The 17678-nt window shown below is 63.3% G+C and overlaps 4 protein-coding genes across 4 annotated transcripts in view; all 4 read left to right on the forward strand.

Moving 5' to 3' along the window:
• Positions 1-312: 312 nt before the first annotated feature.
• On the forward strand, positions 313-4503 carry LSCM1_07351 (uncharacterized protein; the record flags this gene model as incomplete). Its single annotated transcript, XM_067324724.1, has 1 exon — positions 313-4503. The coding sequence occupies one exon, from the start codon at positions 313-315 to the stop codon at positions 4501-4503; it is 4191 nt and encodes a 1396-aa protein (XP_067181081.1).
• Positions 4504-6168: 1665 nt separating this feature from the next.
• LSCM1_07352 (uncharacterized protein) lies at positions 6169-7332 on the forward strand (the record flags this gene model as incomplete). The annotated part of the gene is made up of 1 exon (XM_067324725.1): positions 6169-7332. The coding sequence occupies one exon, from the start codon at positions 6169-6171 to the stop codon at positions 7330-7332; it is 1164 nt and encodes a 387-aa protein (XP_067181082.1).
• A 5171-nt stretch (positions 7333-12503) lies between these two features.
• Positions 12504-16547, forward strand: LSCM1_07353 (uncharacterized protein; the record flags this gene model as incomplete). The annotated part of the gene is made up of 1 exon (XM_067324726.1): positions 12504-16547. One exon carries the CDS (start codon positions 12504-12506, stop codon positions 16545-16547), a length of 4044 nt encoding a protein of 1347 aa, XP_067181083.1.
• Positions 16548-17590: 1043 nt separating this feature from the next.
• LSCM1_07354 (uncharacterized protein) overlaps positions 17591-17678 on the forward strand; it is a gene marked incomplete at both ends in the record, with an annotated part of 3858 nt that continues 3770 nt past the window's right edge. Inside the window, one exon of the mRNA XM_067324727.1 lies at positions 17591-17678. This exon is cut by the window's right edge and continues 3770 nt beyond it. Within this exon, the coding sequence (XP_067181084.1) occupies positions 17591-17678 (88 nt within the window).

Raw genomic sequence — 17678 nt, forward strand, 5'->3', positions numbered from 1 at the left:
TCCCGTCCCCTTTTTTTGTTATCCCTCTCTCATTGTGGTTGCCAAGGCGTGAGTGCTTACGCCATCCTCACGCCCTTTGCCTTTGCATGGCCGATTCGGGCTTTCCCCCCACCCCACTCCTCCTCCTCTCGTTCTCTCCGCTCCGGTCATCGACTGAGTGTCGCCGGCTTGTTGCCGCGTGCGCGTCTCGTCTGAGAGTGTGTGCGCGCCGTTCAGTTCGAGCACGTTTTCGCGGCTTCATTTTGCTTGTATATATATATATTTCTGGAAGCCGTTCCTCTTTTTCCCCAGAAAGCTCCGCAGAGCTGCTCCATGTATACCTCTTCCACCGACACGGGTGAGGAGTCGCCCTCCGCGTTCGAGTGGCGCGTATGGGGCTCTGGCTTGAGCGCCTCCACCGCTGCAATGCCGCGCAGCGGCGTCAAGCATACGCCGAAACGCGTCACGATGGCAGTGAACGTACCGGCTGCTTCGCTCTGGGGCGGATCTCGAGACGGTGGAGGCGCCTCTGCGGTCTCTGTCGCAAAGGCCTTGACGGTGACGGCCGAGTTGGCGCCGTTGGCTTCTTCCGCGTCGCCATGGTCGTTGGTGACGGTGGCGAACAACACCCGTGGCGCCCGCAGCGCCGCATACAAGGGCATACGGACACCCAGTGACCCAAGCACGCCAGCAGAACGGGCCGCGCGCGGCAGCGAAGGCACACGTACACCTTCGCGACAGTCAGCGGCCGTGCCAGAAGACCTCAGCATGCGCACCGAGCGTCTCGGCGGCGGTGCGGAGGGCTGGACTGACCTGGATACCTTCAGGTGCACGACTGTGTCGTCAGAGGTGCAGCCGCCGCCGCCGTTGACCATGCCTGTCATCCTGCACGACAGCGACGACGGAGATGACGATGCGTTTAATACGATCAAGGAGAGCATCAAGCACCAGCTCGTCAGCATCGAGGAAGATGACCGCGCTAGTGAGGCGGCGCGTGGCAATGCAGGGGCTGCCGAGCGGCAGACACTTCAGCCGCAACCGTATCGCTACTTACCAGTGCAGCTGCCGAGCACCGACGGCGATGGCCTCATACGTCACACCACTGGTGCTCCTGCGCCCCCTGCGCCTCGGTCGGCAGCTGCGGCGCGGCAAAGAGAGACGGCAACTACCCGCGTCTCCTCTTCGTCTGCTTCGGTCCTGGAGCAGCTGGCGGCCACCGTCGGACATTCATCTGTCGCCAGGGCGAGCGGGCCTCTCACGAGTGGAAGCGGTAGCGGTGCGAGCAGTTTCCACTCGCAGCCCCCGCCCCCGCCGCCACATCTTCCCCCGGAATCCACTCAGACGGCTTCTCACTTGACATCGCAGGCACAGCAGCCACAGCGACAGCAATGCCATGCCCAGAGTGTGGTGTGCCCGCGCAGTGTCGCGGCATCCCGTGCTACATTGTTTGAGCAACAGCGCCAGCCCTCGGCGAACGGCGTTGGCTGCGCGGCTGGCAGCGAGGACGCTGGCGGTGATGCAAAGACCCGCACAGGTGGTCTGCACATCCCACTACCGATTTCTCGTGCTCGTCCTGTTGCTGACAGCCGCGGCTTCGGCGGAGTCGCCGCCATATCAACCTTCGCCGAGGGCGCCAGTCGGCCTTCCTCCCACCTGGACCCAAGCCGGGACATGGGAAGTGGCGCGGCGGCGGCCGCGAGGCCATCAGCAACACCATCGACAACCTCGTCGTCTTCGGCGTCAACGGCGCGACAGGGCGGCCGTTTCTCCGCTGAGTGCTCGTCGTCCTCCAAGGACGAGCCGCTCAGAGCAGGTCGCAGTTATCACCCTCATTCCAATCACCAGTATTCCCACCAGCTCCGCCCAAGCTCGTTTGCGTCGCAGCCTAGCCACATCCTGCAACTGCATCAGCCCGATGTCCCGTCCCTACAGCTAGAGGGCTTACAGGAGAAGTACGCCGCGAAGCACCAGCAGGCGTGTCTTCATGAAGACACTCAGAGGCACCACCAGCCGCAGCCGCAGCCGCAGTCGCAACCGTCTGCACCGCTGCCACCACCCCCGCCACTGCAGCTGCCGCACCAAAGCCATGTGCAGGCCTCCCCTTTGACGTCGCATCAGGACGGCCCTCGGCAACCCAACCTGCCTCCACACCTTCGACCTCAGGTGCCTCCGCAGACGCAGCAGCAATCCCATCCCCAGCAGCTGCTGCCACAGCCGCACCCCCAACATTCGCAGCAGCAACAGCAGCGTGGAGGGCCTGCGCCTTGTCCTTCCGCAGCTATGACACCCGGGAAGACGTACGCCGCCACCCCGTATGGACGGCTGATCTTGCTGACTCCTGAAGGCGTCCGAGCGTCAGGGGCGCAGCCGCTGCAGCAGTCACTGCCTTCGCCACCACCACCGCCATCGCCGCCAAGCGCCACGGCCTTTGCACTCACCGGTAACTACGTTACTGCCAGCAGCTGCTCTGCTCTCTTCTGCCGCAACAACCCGCTGCACTCTATGCGTTACCCCGGCTCCGAGTCGGAGAGTGCGAGGCAGCTGGGATGCGATGCTGGTCGTCTTGCGAACGGAGCGATCAGCCTGGCGACACCCTCCAGCCATATAGAGGATCCTGGAGTTGACGTGTGGAACAGGACCGCGAGCCTTGCGGCATCGGAGCAGCAGGCAGCGGCTGGCATCATTGCAGGACAGAGCCCCGGCACTACGGCGGAGAACCAAGCTGAGGCCCGCGTCACGACCCCCACAGTGGTCACGAATGGCAACTCGAGCGTCGAAGTGCCACCCTTTCTGACGCGTAGTCTGGCTGCAGCAGCTGGCACTTCCGTGACAGCACGCAGCTCAGCTGCTACGGGTGGCAGCTGCGGCTACAGTGCGACGGCCTCTGCGATTCCTGTCAGCCAACCGTCCACCGACTCTTTGGCGTCGCCTCTCACTCGCTGCGCCCACGGCAGCGCACACAGCGCCTCCGTCGGCGAGCTCGTGCAGCGTCTCGGATCCCATAGCAGCGGCGGCGATGTGGGCTCGATGAATCTTCCGCTGCAGCTACCAGCGTTTGTGGCCCGTGAGGACGTTAGCCGCACCTCGCCCGCGGGCGGCGCTCATCACCGCAACCTCCGCCCTGCAGCCGTGTCACCTCTATCCAGCGTGCGAACGGCGTGCGTGGGCCCTGAAAGAAATGCTGAGGTCGGCACACCAAAGGCTCTGGCAGTGCTGCCGATCAGCTCCAAGTCAGGCGGCAGCAATGCGCAGATGGCCATGCCTGGAAGCGACTCTGGCAGCCACGATGTCAGCAGTGTCGTCGTAGCGATCGGCTCCGAGAGAATTGTGGCGGTAGCGGGGCCGATGGCGCTAGACAACAACGCACGTGGCAACTCGAGCGCCTTCGCGCGCCTGCCTACTGGGCTGGAGGTGCACAATAGCGGCTTTAGGGTAGACACCACCGGTGCCAGTGATTGCGCTCATGGTAGCTACTTCACGCACTCGACACCGCAACCGGCGGACTCGCCCCTTGCGTCCGCTGCATCATATATCCCACCAGTGGCGGTTGGCTCAGTAAAGGGAGGCGGTAGCCCCATGCACATCTCGGTGCAGGCGGCGCTGTGTCAGGAAACCGTTGGCAACAAGCGACCTGCTCTGAAAACGGACGCCCCTACTCACGCCGCAAAGCCAACCTGGCCCGATACTGTCTCGCTGCCACTCACGCAAGATCCGGCAGGGCCACCGCCGCCGCCGCCGCCGCCACAGCAGCGGAAGGCAAAACAGCAGCAGCAGCAGCAGCTTCACATGCGAGGTCCTTCTTCGTCCTCGGCATCGCACTCTTCTGCTAGTGGACGTCTCCACGCGACAGCCGATGACTCCGTTGTCGTCGCGATCCCTGTGACGACCGCCGACGGCACCATCACGGCAGCCGTCATCACCGTACCGCCCCCATTCGCGCACACAGAGGCCGGGGTGCAGCAATACTGTATCGCAGTGCTTCAGCACCAAAGCCCCCAAGAGCAGCGGTGGCTCCAGCCACGGGGGCACCAGCAGCAGCCCTTGCCACCAACTTCTCAGCACCAGCAGCAGCACCTCCCTCGCCAAGGCCCGCTGTCGGAGGTGCAGCCGAGCGCGGTGGGTGCGGGTGAGGGGGAAGAATGGCGGCGGCAGCAGACGCTGCTCACGCTGCAGCTTGAACAGCACCGCCGGCGTCTTGAAAGCGAGCTGCGCCTCGTGGAGCTGCAGCAGGCGCAGCAGCAGCAACAGCAGCACGAGCGACAGCATCATCATCAGTCTCCGTCGCCGGTTCGGGCAGCCATGACCACAATAGATGGACGCCTTTACCGCATGGCGTCAGCCTCCTCGGTTGAGAGCTTTGGGAACAGCGGTCCCTCCGGCCACAACCTGCACTCGGTCGGCGGGGACTCACTGGCCCGAGACTGCACCACAGCGGTAGCAGACGACTACGCTGACGCCGCATCTCCTCACCTGCAGAGCCACCCCGGCGTGCGAACGCACGCCTCCCCACAGGCCGAGCTATGACCATTACCGCGAGAGTTACATGTCGTCGCCCCCCTCCCCCGCCGAGGAGGGGGCAGGCGTGCGTTTGGCGAGTCCAGTGCTGTGGCTGCGTCACGAGAAGAGCCATCGGCGCCTGACCCCCCCTCCTCCTCCCCCTCCAAAGCCATGGCGGCCAGGCAGGTGGCGCGCCCCTAGCACGAGGTGTGGCACACGCACTGAAGGCGTGCGTCTTTTCGTGTTTGTGTGCTGCCGGTGCGCGGTGGATAGCAGGGGCGAGAGAGGGGGGAGGGAGGGCGTGGGGGGGGGCAGTGTACCCGCGCCCATCGTTTCATCTTCGCCTCTGTCATGTTACGGCGGCTACGCGCACTGCTTTTGTGAAAGCGTATTCGCCCCCTCTCTTCGCTTCTGCGTCACCTTTAGGGGGCCGTGTCAGGCAGGTCCTGCTTGCATGACAGAAGGTGAAAAAGGGGGGAGGTAGCGCAGCAGCGATGTGCCCCAGAGGCGCTTGAAGCGCACACTCGGCAGTATGTGGGAAAGGAAGGTTACCAAAGCGCACGTTAGCGCCCAGGGCCGCTGTGCGTAGATGGTGGGCGAGCCCTTTTTGATTGCGTACATGACGATGTGCACCTCGCTGGTGTCATGGGGGCGTCTCCTCGGTCGGCAGTGCCCTGGATACGCCTCTCCCTCCCCCTCTCCACTTTCGCCAGGGACTGGCGGCGACCCTTTCCCTTCCCTCCTTCGCCGCACCCCTTTTTGCCTTAACCAGAAAAAAAGTGCCTCTCGCTTCTTCGCAGGTCGCTCGTCTGCCTCCCCCTCTTCCCGCCCCAAAGACAGCCCGAGCCCCACGTATTTGCGCACCCAGGCGCGGAGGTGTGTGGGTGGGGGACGGCGCTCATCACGCCAAGCGCGGGCGGTGCTTGAGCGGATATCCGTGGTGGTGCGGGTTCGATCGCGAGCGCGTGTGCATGAGTAGGTGGTTGCGGTAGTGAGGGAGGCAGGGCGGGAGAGAAGTTCCTGACACCAGCATCTCGATCGCTTCCCGCTCCTTCTCACGTGGACAGGCGCCGGCGTCCTTGTCGACTGGCCCCATGTCGCCCATGCCGCCCATGCCGGCCCCCTTCCCTCTTCCTCAGCGTTGACGGTGCAGGCGCCCCCCCTGTTCTAACGTCTTCATCGTAGTCAAAAGAAGCGAAGGAGCGAAAGGCATCGACACGAAAAAACGGGAGCGGCTCGCGCGCGCGAGAGTGTGCATGAGAGAGAGAGTGGACGCGTCAACCGCTTTGCGCCGGTCTCCATCACGGCAACGCGGGCGCCATCCTCCCCATCCTTTCCCTCAGCTCTTCATCGCCACCCTCGCTGCGCTGCGGCGACAAGAACACACATGCGCAAACAGGTGCAGCCCTCTCTAGTCGGCGCGGTGCCCGCTGCGCGCCGTACGCCTCTTCTTCTCCCTTCATCGATCTTCCCCCCTCCCTTCCCCCCCTTACCCCCCAACACACACACACACACATGCACACATACGCGCACGCACACACACGTCACGCGTATCATCCACAGCCGAGTACCGTGCTTTCATGTGTTGTCCTTTTACTGAGTATTCTTCCTAATTCTAGCTCCTCGTCCTTTCCCTGTGATCCCCCTGACCCTCACTCTCCTCCTCCGTGCCAACGTTACATCGCTCAGCTCATGTCACAGTCGCCCAGTCGCAGCCGCAGCCAGAGCGGCAGCGCCTCTCGAAGTGCGTCGCGTAGCGCCTCTGGCAGCCGCAGTGGAAGCCGCAGCAGCTCTAACTCGATGCGGCTGCCGGAGCCTACCACCACGTCGACCACCGTGGAGGAATCGACCGTCGCGCCTACTGCTGCTGCTGCTGCTACGACCGTGGTGGATCATGCGGGGCAGCCGCAGGTGCCAGAGAAGGAAGTGGCGTCCATCTTTATCGGCATGGGCCCAGCTGGGCGCACCGTCACCTTGACAGAGTTGACGGACTACCTCAAGTCGAAGGCGCTGGACCCGGCGAACGTGAAGGATGTTCGGCTTCGCGGCCGCTGCGCCTTCGCGGATACGACGACGGTAGAGGAGGCGCGCCACCTGATCTCCCAGCTGGACAACGAGGACTACAAGGGCAAATTCCGCTTGGCGGTGCAGATGAGCCGACAGACGATGGCGGAGGCGAAGGAGAATAAGCGCAAGCGCCAGGAGGTGCGCGGTGTAAAGCAGGTGGACGAGAGTCGCTACGTGAACGAGGGCCGGCAGGTGTTTGTGAACCTCGGCCCTGCTGGCAAGGACATCTCAAGCGAGACCATCCGCAGCAGGATCGGTGCCATCTGCCCGATCATTCGCTTCGAGCGCCGCGGCTACTGCATGTATGTTGACGTACCCTCCGCCGAGGATACGAAGCGGGTGGTGTCAGCGCTGAACAACATGATGGTTGGCGATGTGCGTGTGCTTGTGCAGATCAGCACACTGGTCCGCAAGCGTGAGCGCTCGCCGCAGCGCGTTCGCGATGTCACTCACCGGGTAGTGGACCGCCACGATCGCGATTCACGCCACCACCGCCGCCGCAGCGACAGTCGCGAAGGCCACCGCCGCCACCACCGCTCGCGTCGCAGCTACACGCCGTCGTCGCGCAGTACTTCGTCCTCCTCGTCCCGCAGCCGCTCGCACAGTCGCGGACGCCGCAGCTATTCGCCCGATTCTGAGGACTCTCGCGACCGCCGCAGCCGTCGCGGAGGGTACCATGGCAGCGAGCGCCGTCGTTCTGGCCGTGGCGAGCGCGGCAGCGACCGCAGCGACCGCCGCGAGCGCCGTGGAGATGATCGTCGTGGCGACGACCGCCGCTCTCGGCGATGAGGGCGTGCGCGGGCTTTCTTTTTTTTTTTTGAACGCGCACGCGAAGGAAGGGTTTTCAGCCACACATGCCAAGAGTAGGACGGAGGGAGGGGATGGTAGGGAGAGAGGTCGAGGGGACGCCAAGGCAGCCAGCCCTCGCGCGCAGTGATGAGGTAGCGCCTTCAGCTCTCGTCTGGTGTAGCCGGCTTGTTCGCCGAGCCCCCTCCCCCCGCTCCTCCCTCTCTTACGTTGCCTTATTCGTTTCCCTTTTAGTTGTTTCCCCTCTCTCTCCCTCTGTGTGTGCGTGTGTTTGTAAAGGTCTATGCGCATGTTGAAGCAGGGGAGTGCACCGCGCAGCAGTCTGGCTCGAGCCCCCCACCCCCACCCCGCCCCTCCCGTCTGTCTGTTGCGCTCTGCCGCGCCGTCTGTCTGTGAGTGTTTTTCCCCTTTTCTTCCCCATTTTCTGTTTTTCTTGTTCGCTTTCCGCCCACGCCGTGCGGCTGCCGTCATCTCATCACGCGCATGCCGCTCGCACTGCACCGGCCCTCCCCCCTTTACCCCCTTGCTGGACAGCTTCCGCCGCCGTCCCTCTCCCCCTCCCTCTCTCTCTCCTCACAGCAACAGACGTTGAGCTCTTTGGGCCCCTGCGCATGTCTCTCCACGGATCCCTGTCGCCCAAAAAAACCGGCTCCTACCGGCGGCGTGCGGGCGCTTCAGGAGAGGGCGCGATGCCCCTGGTACCACAGACTCGCGGCCGCGTCTCGCGTGTTGCAGACGGTGGGCAGGCCATGCAGGCACACCATTCATCCGGTGACATCGGCGGGGGTGGGTAGACGATGAAGATGGCGAGCACTCCTCCTTCCCTCGAGAAGAGCGCCGCGCTGGAGCGGGCGGCAGGTGGCCAGGAGCGCGCTCGCGCTGTGAGGCAGCGCCGGCGTTGTGCGTGGGATCGGCAGGAGACATCGAGACGCCGAAAGCGCGCGTGCGCGGCGTTGCCCACATGTGATCGGGTGTGCTGACAGGGCGCAGACACCGGCCGCACAACGCGATCCTGCGAGCGGCCCCACCGAGTCGTGCGGTCTGGGACGTGGCGAGTCCGCACCCCATGCTATGGAGTTGCTGCGGCTCGAGGCGACGCCGCGGGGGGGGCCTGAGGGCGGATGGTGGTATGCAGGGAGGGCGCGTGGCCTGTGAGGGCCCTCTCCTGACGCATGCCGACCTTGCCCTTGAGCTAGTGATGCGAGCAGCCAGAGGAGCGTTGCTACCCGCACGGCAGACGCGGCCGCCGCTGGGGCACTGGAGCAGAACCCTGGGTGCGTCTCGCGTGGGTGCGGGCGTGGATTCCGCCCGGCCCTGCCCGACGCTAATTGCGCAGCATGCGCCCGGAGGAAGCGGAGCGGCTCGGCGCGCGCCGCGATCCGGCGGGAGGAGGTGTGTGTGTGGATGCAGCCCCTCCCCCTGTCCCGTGACGACGCGGACTGCGCCTGCGGTGCTGCGGCGGTAGGTGGGGTGTGGCGGTGCGCGTATGCGTTGTGGTCGACGTGCTCGTGGGAGGAGTGGCATGTGTGTGTGTGTGTATGTGTGGCGGAGGGGTGGCGCACGTTTGCATAGGGGATGAGTCGAGGGAAGCGGTGTCGGCCTCGCCCCCTTCCTCCCTCCCTCTCTTTGTGTGATACCCTTTGGCCTCGTGGTGATGATTTCTTTTTTTTTTTAATGCACTAATCCGTTTGTATGTGCACGTGTGCCTCTGTGTGTGTGTGTGTGTTGGTGTTGGTGTTGGTGGGGGTGTGGCCGGATATGTGCCGGCTGTGGGGCGGCTTACGTCGGATACGCGCTCGCTCTTTCATTCTCCCTCTGTTTGTCTGTCTGTGTTGATGTCTCTCAGGATGGCTGTGTGATGGCCCCACCCCACCTCCTCCTTTCTTGTACGAAGGCCTTTACGCAATATAGAGCAACGTGTCTTGCCTCCCCTCCCCTCCCCTCCCTGTGTACCTGTACCTCTCGCCCCTCGTAGCCACGGTTTCGTTGCTCGTTGTTCGGCGCGTGTGTTTTTGGGGGGGGGCGTGCGCTGGCGAGGGTGGTGAGGTTTGTGACTAGTGGATCATGCCCCTTCTCTGTATGGCTCTCTTGAGTTACCCCCCCCCCCCCATTCTTCCCTCCCTCTCCCTCTCCCTTTCCCTTCCTCTCCCGCGGCGGGCCTGGGAGGGAGGGAGAGGGAGAGGGCTGTCGATGAGTGGTGGTGCTGGGGAGTGGACGTGAGGGAAGAATTGTGGGTGGGTGCGGGGGCGAGAAGAAGCCATGCAATCGCTCTTCTTCCCGTGTATATCTGAGGCCTGTCTCGGCGCTGTGTACGGTAACACGTAACTTAGAGATTCTTTTAAGGAGTCAACTTAAACACACACACACACACAAAAAAAAAACGGCATCAAACGAGAAAGTGGACCAGCCGCCGCCTCTTAGGTGGAAGAGATGGACCGGGAGGTAATGCCGGGCGCCTTTCTTCCGGCCAACGCCCCCCCCTCTTCCTCCTTTCTCTCCCCTGCCATTGCGCAGGCGCAGACGCACACTCTTCGGCATCTCTGCGAGTAGTATACACGCACTCTCGGCCGCTTTTCTTCGTCGCGGCTTCACCTCTGCCCGTCTCCTCCGGCTTCCGTCGCACAGTCCCCCTTGTCCCCCACCCCCTGAGGGTGAGGAGTGGGCGGGCGGAAACGCCAAGCGCCATTTTTCTTCCTCCCCATCGGTACCCTCTCTCCCTCTCTCCTCTCTTCTCTCTTCTCTCTTCTCGGTGCACAGATACCCATCTAGTTGAAGTAGCAGGGCAGCGCAGCGAATTTTGCCCTCGCCTCCCGCTCCCCCAACCTCTACACTGCGAAGGCTTTTGGAGCGAGCTGCGTGTAGTGACGCCACACACACACACACGCTCAAAAAAAAAAGAAGCATACAAAGGCACCCTTGCACCGCACCAACAGCAGCGCCTCAGCGACGCCCCAAAGTAAGCGCTACACCGCCGAAACTGCGGGCGACAGAGGTCACCGATACGCAAAAAAAGGATACGCTGGGGGCGACGAAGACACCTGCACGGCGCGACTGGAGGGCTCATACCGCAAGACCGGCCGCTTTTCCCACAGCGGCGAACGAGGCACAGAGGGTCATTTTGCTTTCCTGTGTGCGGGGCTGCATTTTATTGTTCTTCGCTTCCCGGTACTGGGCTGCAGTGCGCCTCCCCTTCCCCCTCCCTTTTCCCCTCTCTGCTTGCCGCCGAGCCGCCGAGCCTCCGCCCCCCCTTCCCTTCCCTTCCCGAGACCACCACCATCGTTGCTTCTTCTTCCCCCACCTCTGCCTTGTCGAGGCCCCCTGCCCTCCCTCTCTCTCTTTAGTCGGTTTCGCCGCATTTTCGTTTGAGCGCTTCTCTTTTTTCTTGGTTGACGACTCGTTGCCTTTTGGCTGTGCTCGGAGGTAGTCGGGGCGTTGACGGGCGGGGCGCCCTCTTTTTCTCTCACCTTCCCCAAAGATTTAGACGTCCGTGCATGCGTGTGTGTGAGCGCGCCTGTGGGTGCGCCTGAGACGCCTTCAGCCTTCACATTCGCGCGCGCGCGCTCTCTCCTTCCCCAACACACAGCTCTTGCGCATTTTTTAATTGGGCCCTGCTTTGTGCACTCTGTGCTCTTCGCTTTCCACGGCCCCCCTCTCTCTCCGTATTTGTGCTACTGTCTGTCGACCCCTCCCCTCTCCCCCTCCACAACCTTCTCAACACCGCACTTCCACCCCACTCTGTTCTCTCTCTCTCTGTGTGCCTCGTCAGATTGCCTCCCTCCCCTCCCTCCCCGCCTCCTCTTTTTTTTTCTATGATTTAGTGTTCGCTGCCGCGTCTCTTCCAGCCTCGCGTCGACCCCCCCTCTCTCTACCGGCCAGCCACGTTATTTTTCTTCGCATCTCCCATCCCCTCCCTCAAATCGCTGCTATCGCACGCTCTTGCGTTGTGCGAGTAGGTTGTGCCACTGGGGCCGTTTCGCTTCCTCGGGCAGCACATTTTCTCCGTGTGCTCGCGTGTCAAACGCGCTCCCTCTTTTTTTTTCCAGGCCGTACATTGTCTTCTCCCACAGCTATCAGATCTTTCTCGCTCTCCTCCTCGCGTTGCGTGTACTGCTGAGCTGGTCGCTGTTCGCGCTTCCGTTCATCGGAGCGCCGGCGTCTTTTCCTGTTTCTTTCCGTCTCGTGCCCTCAGTTTGCCCTCTCCCCCTTCGATTCATCCCATCAGCTGCCGGCCACCCCTCCCTCCCTCTGCGTACCTCTTTTCTTTCCCGATTAGCTGCAGTGCTTGAACGGCTTTGCGCGCCTGCGCCTGTGTAAAGGAGCTTCAGCGTGTTGCGCTGGTGGGAAAAGGGCGGCGATTACGCGAGAGAGAGGAGTGGTGGTGAGGGCAGTTTTCTGCGACTGATTCCTCCGCCAACCACCACCGCCACCACCAGTGTACCGCACCGCTCTCGTGCGTATTCCTCCACGCGTCTCTCTCCCTCTCTCTATGTATTTGGGTGTGTTTGCTGTTCCCATCTCGACTCTCATCAGCTGTACGTAATTTTTGCTTCGCGTCTTTCTCTTCATCCACTCCCATCCCATCCCTTTCCTCCCTCCCTCTCTCTCCCGCCTTTTCGTTGACAATTCTCGGAGGTGGTGGTGGCGGTGTTTTTTTTTCTGTGCTGGCGCGCTCTCTTTGTTACCCTTCCCCCCTTCTTTTTGGTTGTGTGCATCGCTTTAATTGCGTGCATGCGTGCGTTTCTCTGTGACTATATTGACTCTTCGCTTCATCTATTTACTGTGTGCGAGTGTGCGTACACACACACATCTATACACATCTATACATATATATATGTATGTATATATGTGTTTGTCTGCGTAACCGCTGCTCGCTTGTGGCTCGTCTAGATCTACACACAGGCCTCGTTGATTAAGAAGCGGTACCTTTCCCTCTCCACTACCCTACCCGCTCTCGTCCTCCTCTCACGCCAGGCATCCTCTGTGACCACACAGATTCGCGGGGCGGCTCCCTCTTCCTCGCGCGACAAGAAACGCAGCTGCAGGTGGTAGTGGCGGTTGCGGTCGAGAGGGAGAGAGGGACAGAGGAGGCGCCAGGCGTGGAGGCGACGGACAAGCACTAGGAAAACACATCGTTTACCACTGCACCGGCCGCAATGGACTCGGCGTCACGGGTTAGCGGGTCGGTGTGCGGGTCCGCGCTTGATGGGCCGCTGGTCTTCTGCGTGGTGTGCGGCTCTTTCAGCGACGATCTCGTCGTCCGCAAGTCAGGCCTCAAGTGCCCCTCGTGCGTGGGCAAGTCGGCGAACGCATACTTCGCCAAGCTGCAGAAGCGGCAGGCAACACATTTACTATCGCAATCGTTGCCAGGGCGGAGCCCAAGCGCCGGCCTCGATACGACATCCTCCATTCCACCCGGGGACGGCTTGCGCTCGCAACGCGTGCACAGCTCCGAGTCTTCCTCGCTACCACCCACCACGGAAGGCTACAACAGCGCCACCGGGGCGTCCACAACGCACAGCGGCTCTTTTCACCCCATCGAGGAGTACATAAGCGGCACTTCCGTGTTCCGCGCCGTGGTGAAGGAGGTGCTTCAATCGCAGCAGCAAGACTGCAGCGCCGGTGGGGGCGGCAGCAGCGATCCGAAGCGACCCGCCCGGGGGGCCGGCGGCGGCGCCGCCAGAGGGAAATTGGAGGCGCCCCGAAAAGATGGGCGCGGGAACAATGTCGCGGCGGACGCACACCCCAGCGCCCCCACGCCTGCTGCTGCCGCCGGTGCTGCTGGGGAGGGGCACGGAGCACCTCCGCCGCTTGTGACTCAACGCCAAACTGCCGGTAACGCGCAGAGCAGCAAGTCAGGACTCGGGAAGAGACCTTACGATTCTGACGCGGGGGGAGTGCCCACTCGCACCGTCCTCAGTGTTCCTCCAACACTGACGCACACGAAAGCGGCAGACAGGCAGGATCGCGATGGCGGTCCTCCAGCACAACAGAGCAACGCGGCCCCATCGCGGTTGCCGCCGCGCAACGGGCCTCGCAAGAGCAAAGGCGCACCCAAGCTCCCATCGTCCCTTGCCGGGGGTGCTATGCCACCCGCAGATAAAAAAACGGATGCGAAGCCAAACAGGAGCATGACGGAAACCTCATCACTGAACGGCGCGACCGCTTCATCGGCAGCACACGGCGTGAAGGTGACGTCCGTCACCGTCCACTGCCCCGAGGGCGACGACACAATGTCTGAAAGCTGCAGCGGCACTTTTCGCGGCGGCGTCCTGCCCTCGATGGAGTCTGCCGCCAACACCCAGAAAGCAAGCCCCAGTGCGCCTCGCGACGACGGCGCGGCGCTGTCCGGGACGGCTCTCCTCCAGCAACGCGCGCCTGCACCGCAGAAGACGCGCGGCGAAGGCTGCTGCACCTCGAGCTCGTCACTTGCAATTTCCTACGACGCCAACGCGAATCTACCAGCGCCGAGAGCAGGCAGCCGCGACAACTCCATCGCGTCCACGGTGACTGACCGCCAATCTATTTCGCGGCTTCCAATGGTGCGCTCGCGGGTGGGCAGCTGCGAGAGCACGCATGCTCGGCTTGATGCCGAAGCTGTAACGGAGCGCTCGAGCGCTGCGACGTCGTCAGCGACTGCCATGACGTGCGCGTCGGCTCGGCACGCTGACGCGAACGGGGCCTCCGGCACCAGAGTGTCGCTACTAAGTCGTATGCCAGGCACTTCAAGTGCTGCCGCCGCTGTCGACAGCACGAGTCGGGGAGACGGCCGCAACAGGCGATGTCTGCATGCTGAGCAAGGCGGCAATAGTGCGTCCTCAAGCGGCTCAGAGTCGTCCTCCTCCAGAGAGTCCTTTGCCGCCTCTGCGACTTCATCGTCGTTGCCCACAGTCATCTCTTCCGCACCGCGGCAGGTTGGCAACGAGGATGCTGCTCCTGTGAAAGAGGCCGGAGGAACAAGGACACAGCGAAGCAGCACCAACGCCCTTGGGCTGCCTGCGAGTGAGGTCGCGAAGAAGCGGGTAAAGAAGAAAGCCCCCCACACGGCAGAGGAGGACAGAGAGGGGGAAAAGACCAGCCACGGGCTCGCGGGGCCTTCCCTCAGCGGCAACATCGACGCCTTGAGCATAGCCGTTCAGCTTATGCTGCCTCCGTCGCCAAGCGTTCCGGAGACGTCGACATCCGCCCCCAGTGGGGGTGATGGGCCGCTGCACGCCGGAACGAGCAGCAACGACGAGAGCAGCACAGCCACCGGTGATTCACACAGCCGCTCCGATTCCATGCGCAGCGGTTCCTCCCGCACGAACGACGGCTACCAGCGGAAGGTTTGCACTGGCGGGCAGTCTGGCAGATTCATGGTTACGATGCACACTCGCATGCGCAGCGGAGGCAGTGATGCGCCCGGCGGGCTGAGCGGCGCTTCTGCTGCTGCTGCCTCCTCCTCTGGCACATCCCCCGGGGCGCGTATGCGAAGACGGAAGCAGCAGGGCAGCTCCAGCGACCTCATCGGCACTGGCGCAGTGGAGGTGAAGAAGATTTGCTATCGGCTTCTCCTTCAGGACCGCAGCAGCGGCAGTGTTCTCATCACCAAAGAGCGGCGCCTTTACACGGACATCATCCCTGCTCTCGAGCGCGTCAAGATGGTCGCCGGCAGTGAGTTGCCAGAACTGCCGGTGAAACGGCTGCCAAGTCTCCGCATCGCCACCGAGGGGTTCATGGAAGAGCGCCGCGCGGAGGTCGAGGCATTCCTCCAGGCTGTCCTGCTGAGCCCTTTTTATATTCGCCACCCGGACGTGGTGAAGCTGCTTGGGCTCGAGCCGTACGTGGCGGGACAGAGCAGCCCTGGAAGCACTACTGGTGCCAATCGCTCCCGCAGAGCACTGGGTGCCAGGAAGATGGGAGCATCATCATCGATAGAGGGCACCGCCGGCATGGAGGTGACGCCGCCGGGGCGAGCAGGCGATGGTAGTAGCTCGACGAGGTCCCTCGGCAACTCAAAGGGCGGTGCGGCCGCCGCTGGCGCGACGGCGGCCAGCGGCCCCGATGAGCGTTGCGCTGGCTACCTCAGCACGGCTGCCCTGAACCCCTATCGTGCCTCGGCTGCCGGGGAGGTGGGGGACGGCAGCAGCGCCGCTTCTGGCCGGGGCTTCCGCCGGACGCAGAGCTATTCTAGTGTGCAGACCTCGCGCTCCTCCGTGGTGCGGCGTCGCAAGCTGGACGAGGTGACGATGGAGGACCTCGAGCACATCCAGCTCGGCAACCTCCTCGGCCGCGGTACGTTTGGCTCTGTCTACCTGGGACTCGTGCAGACCCAACGCGGCTCGCTGATGGTGGCCGTGAAGGTGATGAGGGTGGGCGAGTCGGTGGCGCCGTCGGAGATGGAGAGTCTTCAGCGCGAGCTGGACGTGCTGTGCGCTGCCCGGCACAAGAACATCATTCGCTTCCTCGGCAGCTCGCTGAACACGACGACGCGCGACCTGCGCGTGTTCACGGAATACGTGGAGTGCGGCACGATCCGCTCCCTTGTCGACCGCTTTGGTGCCCTGACGATGCTGGCGATTCAGCAGTACATGCACCAGATACTGAGCGGCCTGCAGCACCTGCACAGCCTGTCTATCGCGCACCGCGACATCAAGGGTGAGAACATACTGGTGACCAAGAACGGCCGCGTCAAGCTCTCCGACTTTGGCAGCAGTACCGGCGCGCCGTGCGGTGCGGGTGCGGCTGTGCTCCCCCTGGAGGGGAGCAGTGGCGGCAACGCGGACAGTGCGGCAGACGGCGGCCTCCCGGTGGGCTCGCCGCAGTACATGGCGCCGGAGGTGATCCTAGGCACGGTGCAGTCGGCTGCCGCGGCCGACATCTGGTCGCTGGGCTGCGTCGGGATCGAGATGATGGATCGGCCCATCTGGAGGGAGAACGCGAACACGAACCCGTTTGTTTTTCTTTACCGCATCGGCCGCAGCGGGACGCCCCCGCACGGGCTGCCGACGGACAACGAGCTCGCCGCGCTCAAGGCGGACGGCAGGGTGACGGAGTACGAGGGCTTCTGTGTGTACCAGGACTTTCTCAAGAGCTGCTTGCGCGTTGACCCGGCGCAGCGCCCGTCGGCGTCGGAGCTGCTCAAGCACCCCTTCATGACTTACCCCTACTCAAAGCATCTCCGCTGGATGCCGCTGACGTCAGCTGCCAAGCCCTCGTGAGTGGCGAAGGTGCGCCCCGTCGCACCGAGCTGTAGTGTGCATGTGCTGCTGATGCTTGCTTGCTTTCTGCGTTGCTTTCTTTGCGTGCGTGCGTGTGTGTGTGTGCTGCTCTTCGCCGTCCCGTTCTGTCTCGCCTTCGCTCTCCGCCGCTGAGCCCGCGTCCGACGCGCATTTGTCGGCTCGACAGTCGGTGCTGGTTTAGGTGATTGCTTCCTCTCTCTCTCCCTCGTTTGGCACTGCGGCGCTATGCTCGAGTGCTTCTGTGGTCTGCTGTGTTGTTGTTGCGTGCCCGCATGCTGCAAGCGCCGTCCTCCGCTTTACTCCTGCTACGAGAGCTGCGGGAGCGTGGATGGATGGGGGTTGGGGGGAGGGCGCGACAAGAGCGGCGCTGCTGCTCGAGGGGACGGCACAAATAGCGCCAGAGGCGCCACAGCACCGCGGTACGCCACCGCAGCGTCTGCAGCCGCTGCCCTTGCCAGCCCTGCCATTGCTCTCCCCCTCCCATGCGTCCTTCCCCTCCCCACCCGTTGGCTGCCCCTTTCGTGTGCTCCCCGTCATCTCTCCCCCCTCCGCCCGCTGTCTTGCCTACATCCGTCGCGCGCTGTTGCCTACGCCATCTGCCCACACAAAAGTGACGCCGCGTAGGCCTCTCCCGCAACGCAAAGACATAAAAGCTGAATGAAAAGCGTAAAATGCAAAGGCTAAGAGGTTCCTCCCACAGACACATACACACGCACATACCGCAGAGCCAGCGGGAAGCGCTTCCTCTGCAACACACCGATCTATCGACGTGGAGTGACGACTGCTCAGCGCCACAGCAGACCGCCTCTCCCCTGACAGCCGCCACTGTCTCTCTCTCTTGCGCAGCCCCCCTTCCTCCCCCTCCTCTCCACGCACGCACATCCGCACGCGCACAAGCCCACGCCAACGCGCACGGGGCCCGAGGCCGCACGGCTGGGCGGCTGCGCACACGCGGACGCGAACTGACGCGGCGTCTGCGCGTGATTCTCTTCTGTTTGCCGCAGCAGTGATAGGTGATCAATATGCGCGCACACGAGCACCTTGCGGAGGCGGCGCAGCCGTCGCTCAGTGACAGGGACGCAAACGTGGGCGATCCCCTGTGCTGCCCTT

This window comes from Leishmania martiniquensis, chromosome 7 (assembly GCF_017916325.1).
Source record: "Leishmania martiniquensis isolate LSCM1 chromosome 7, whole genome shotgun sequence".
NCBI classification, from domain to species: Eukaryota; Euglenozoa; class Kinetoplastea; order Trypanosomatida; family Trypanosomatidae; genus Leishmania; species Leishmania martiniquensis.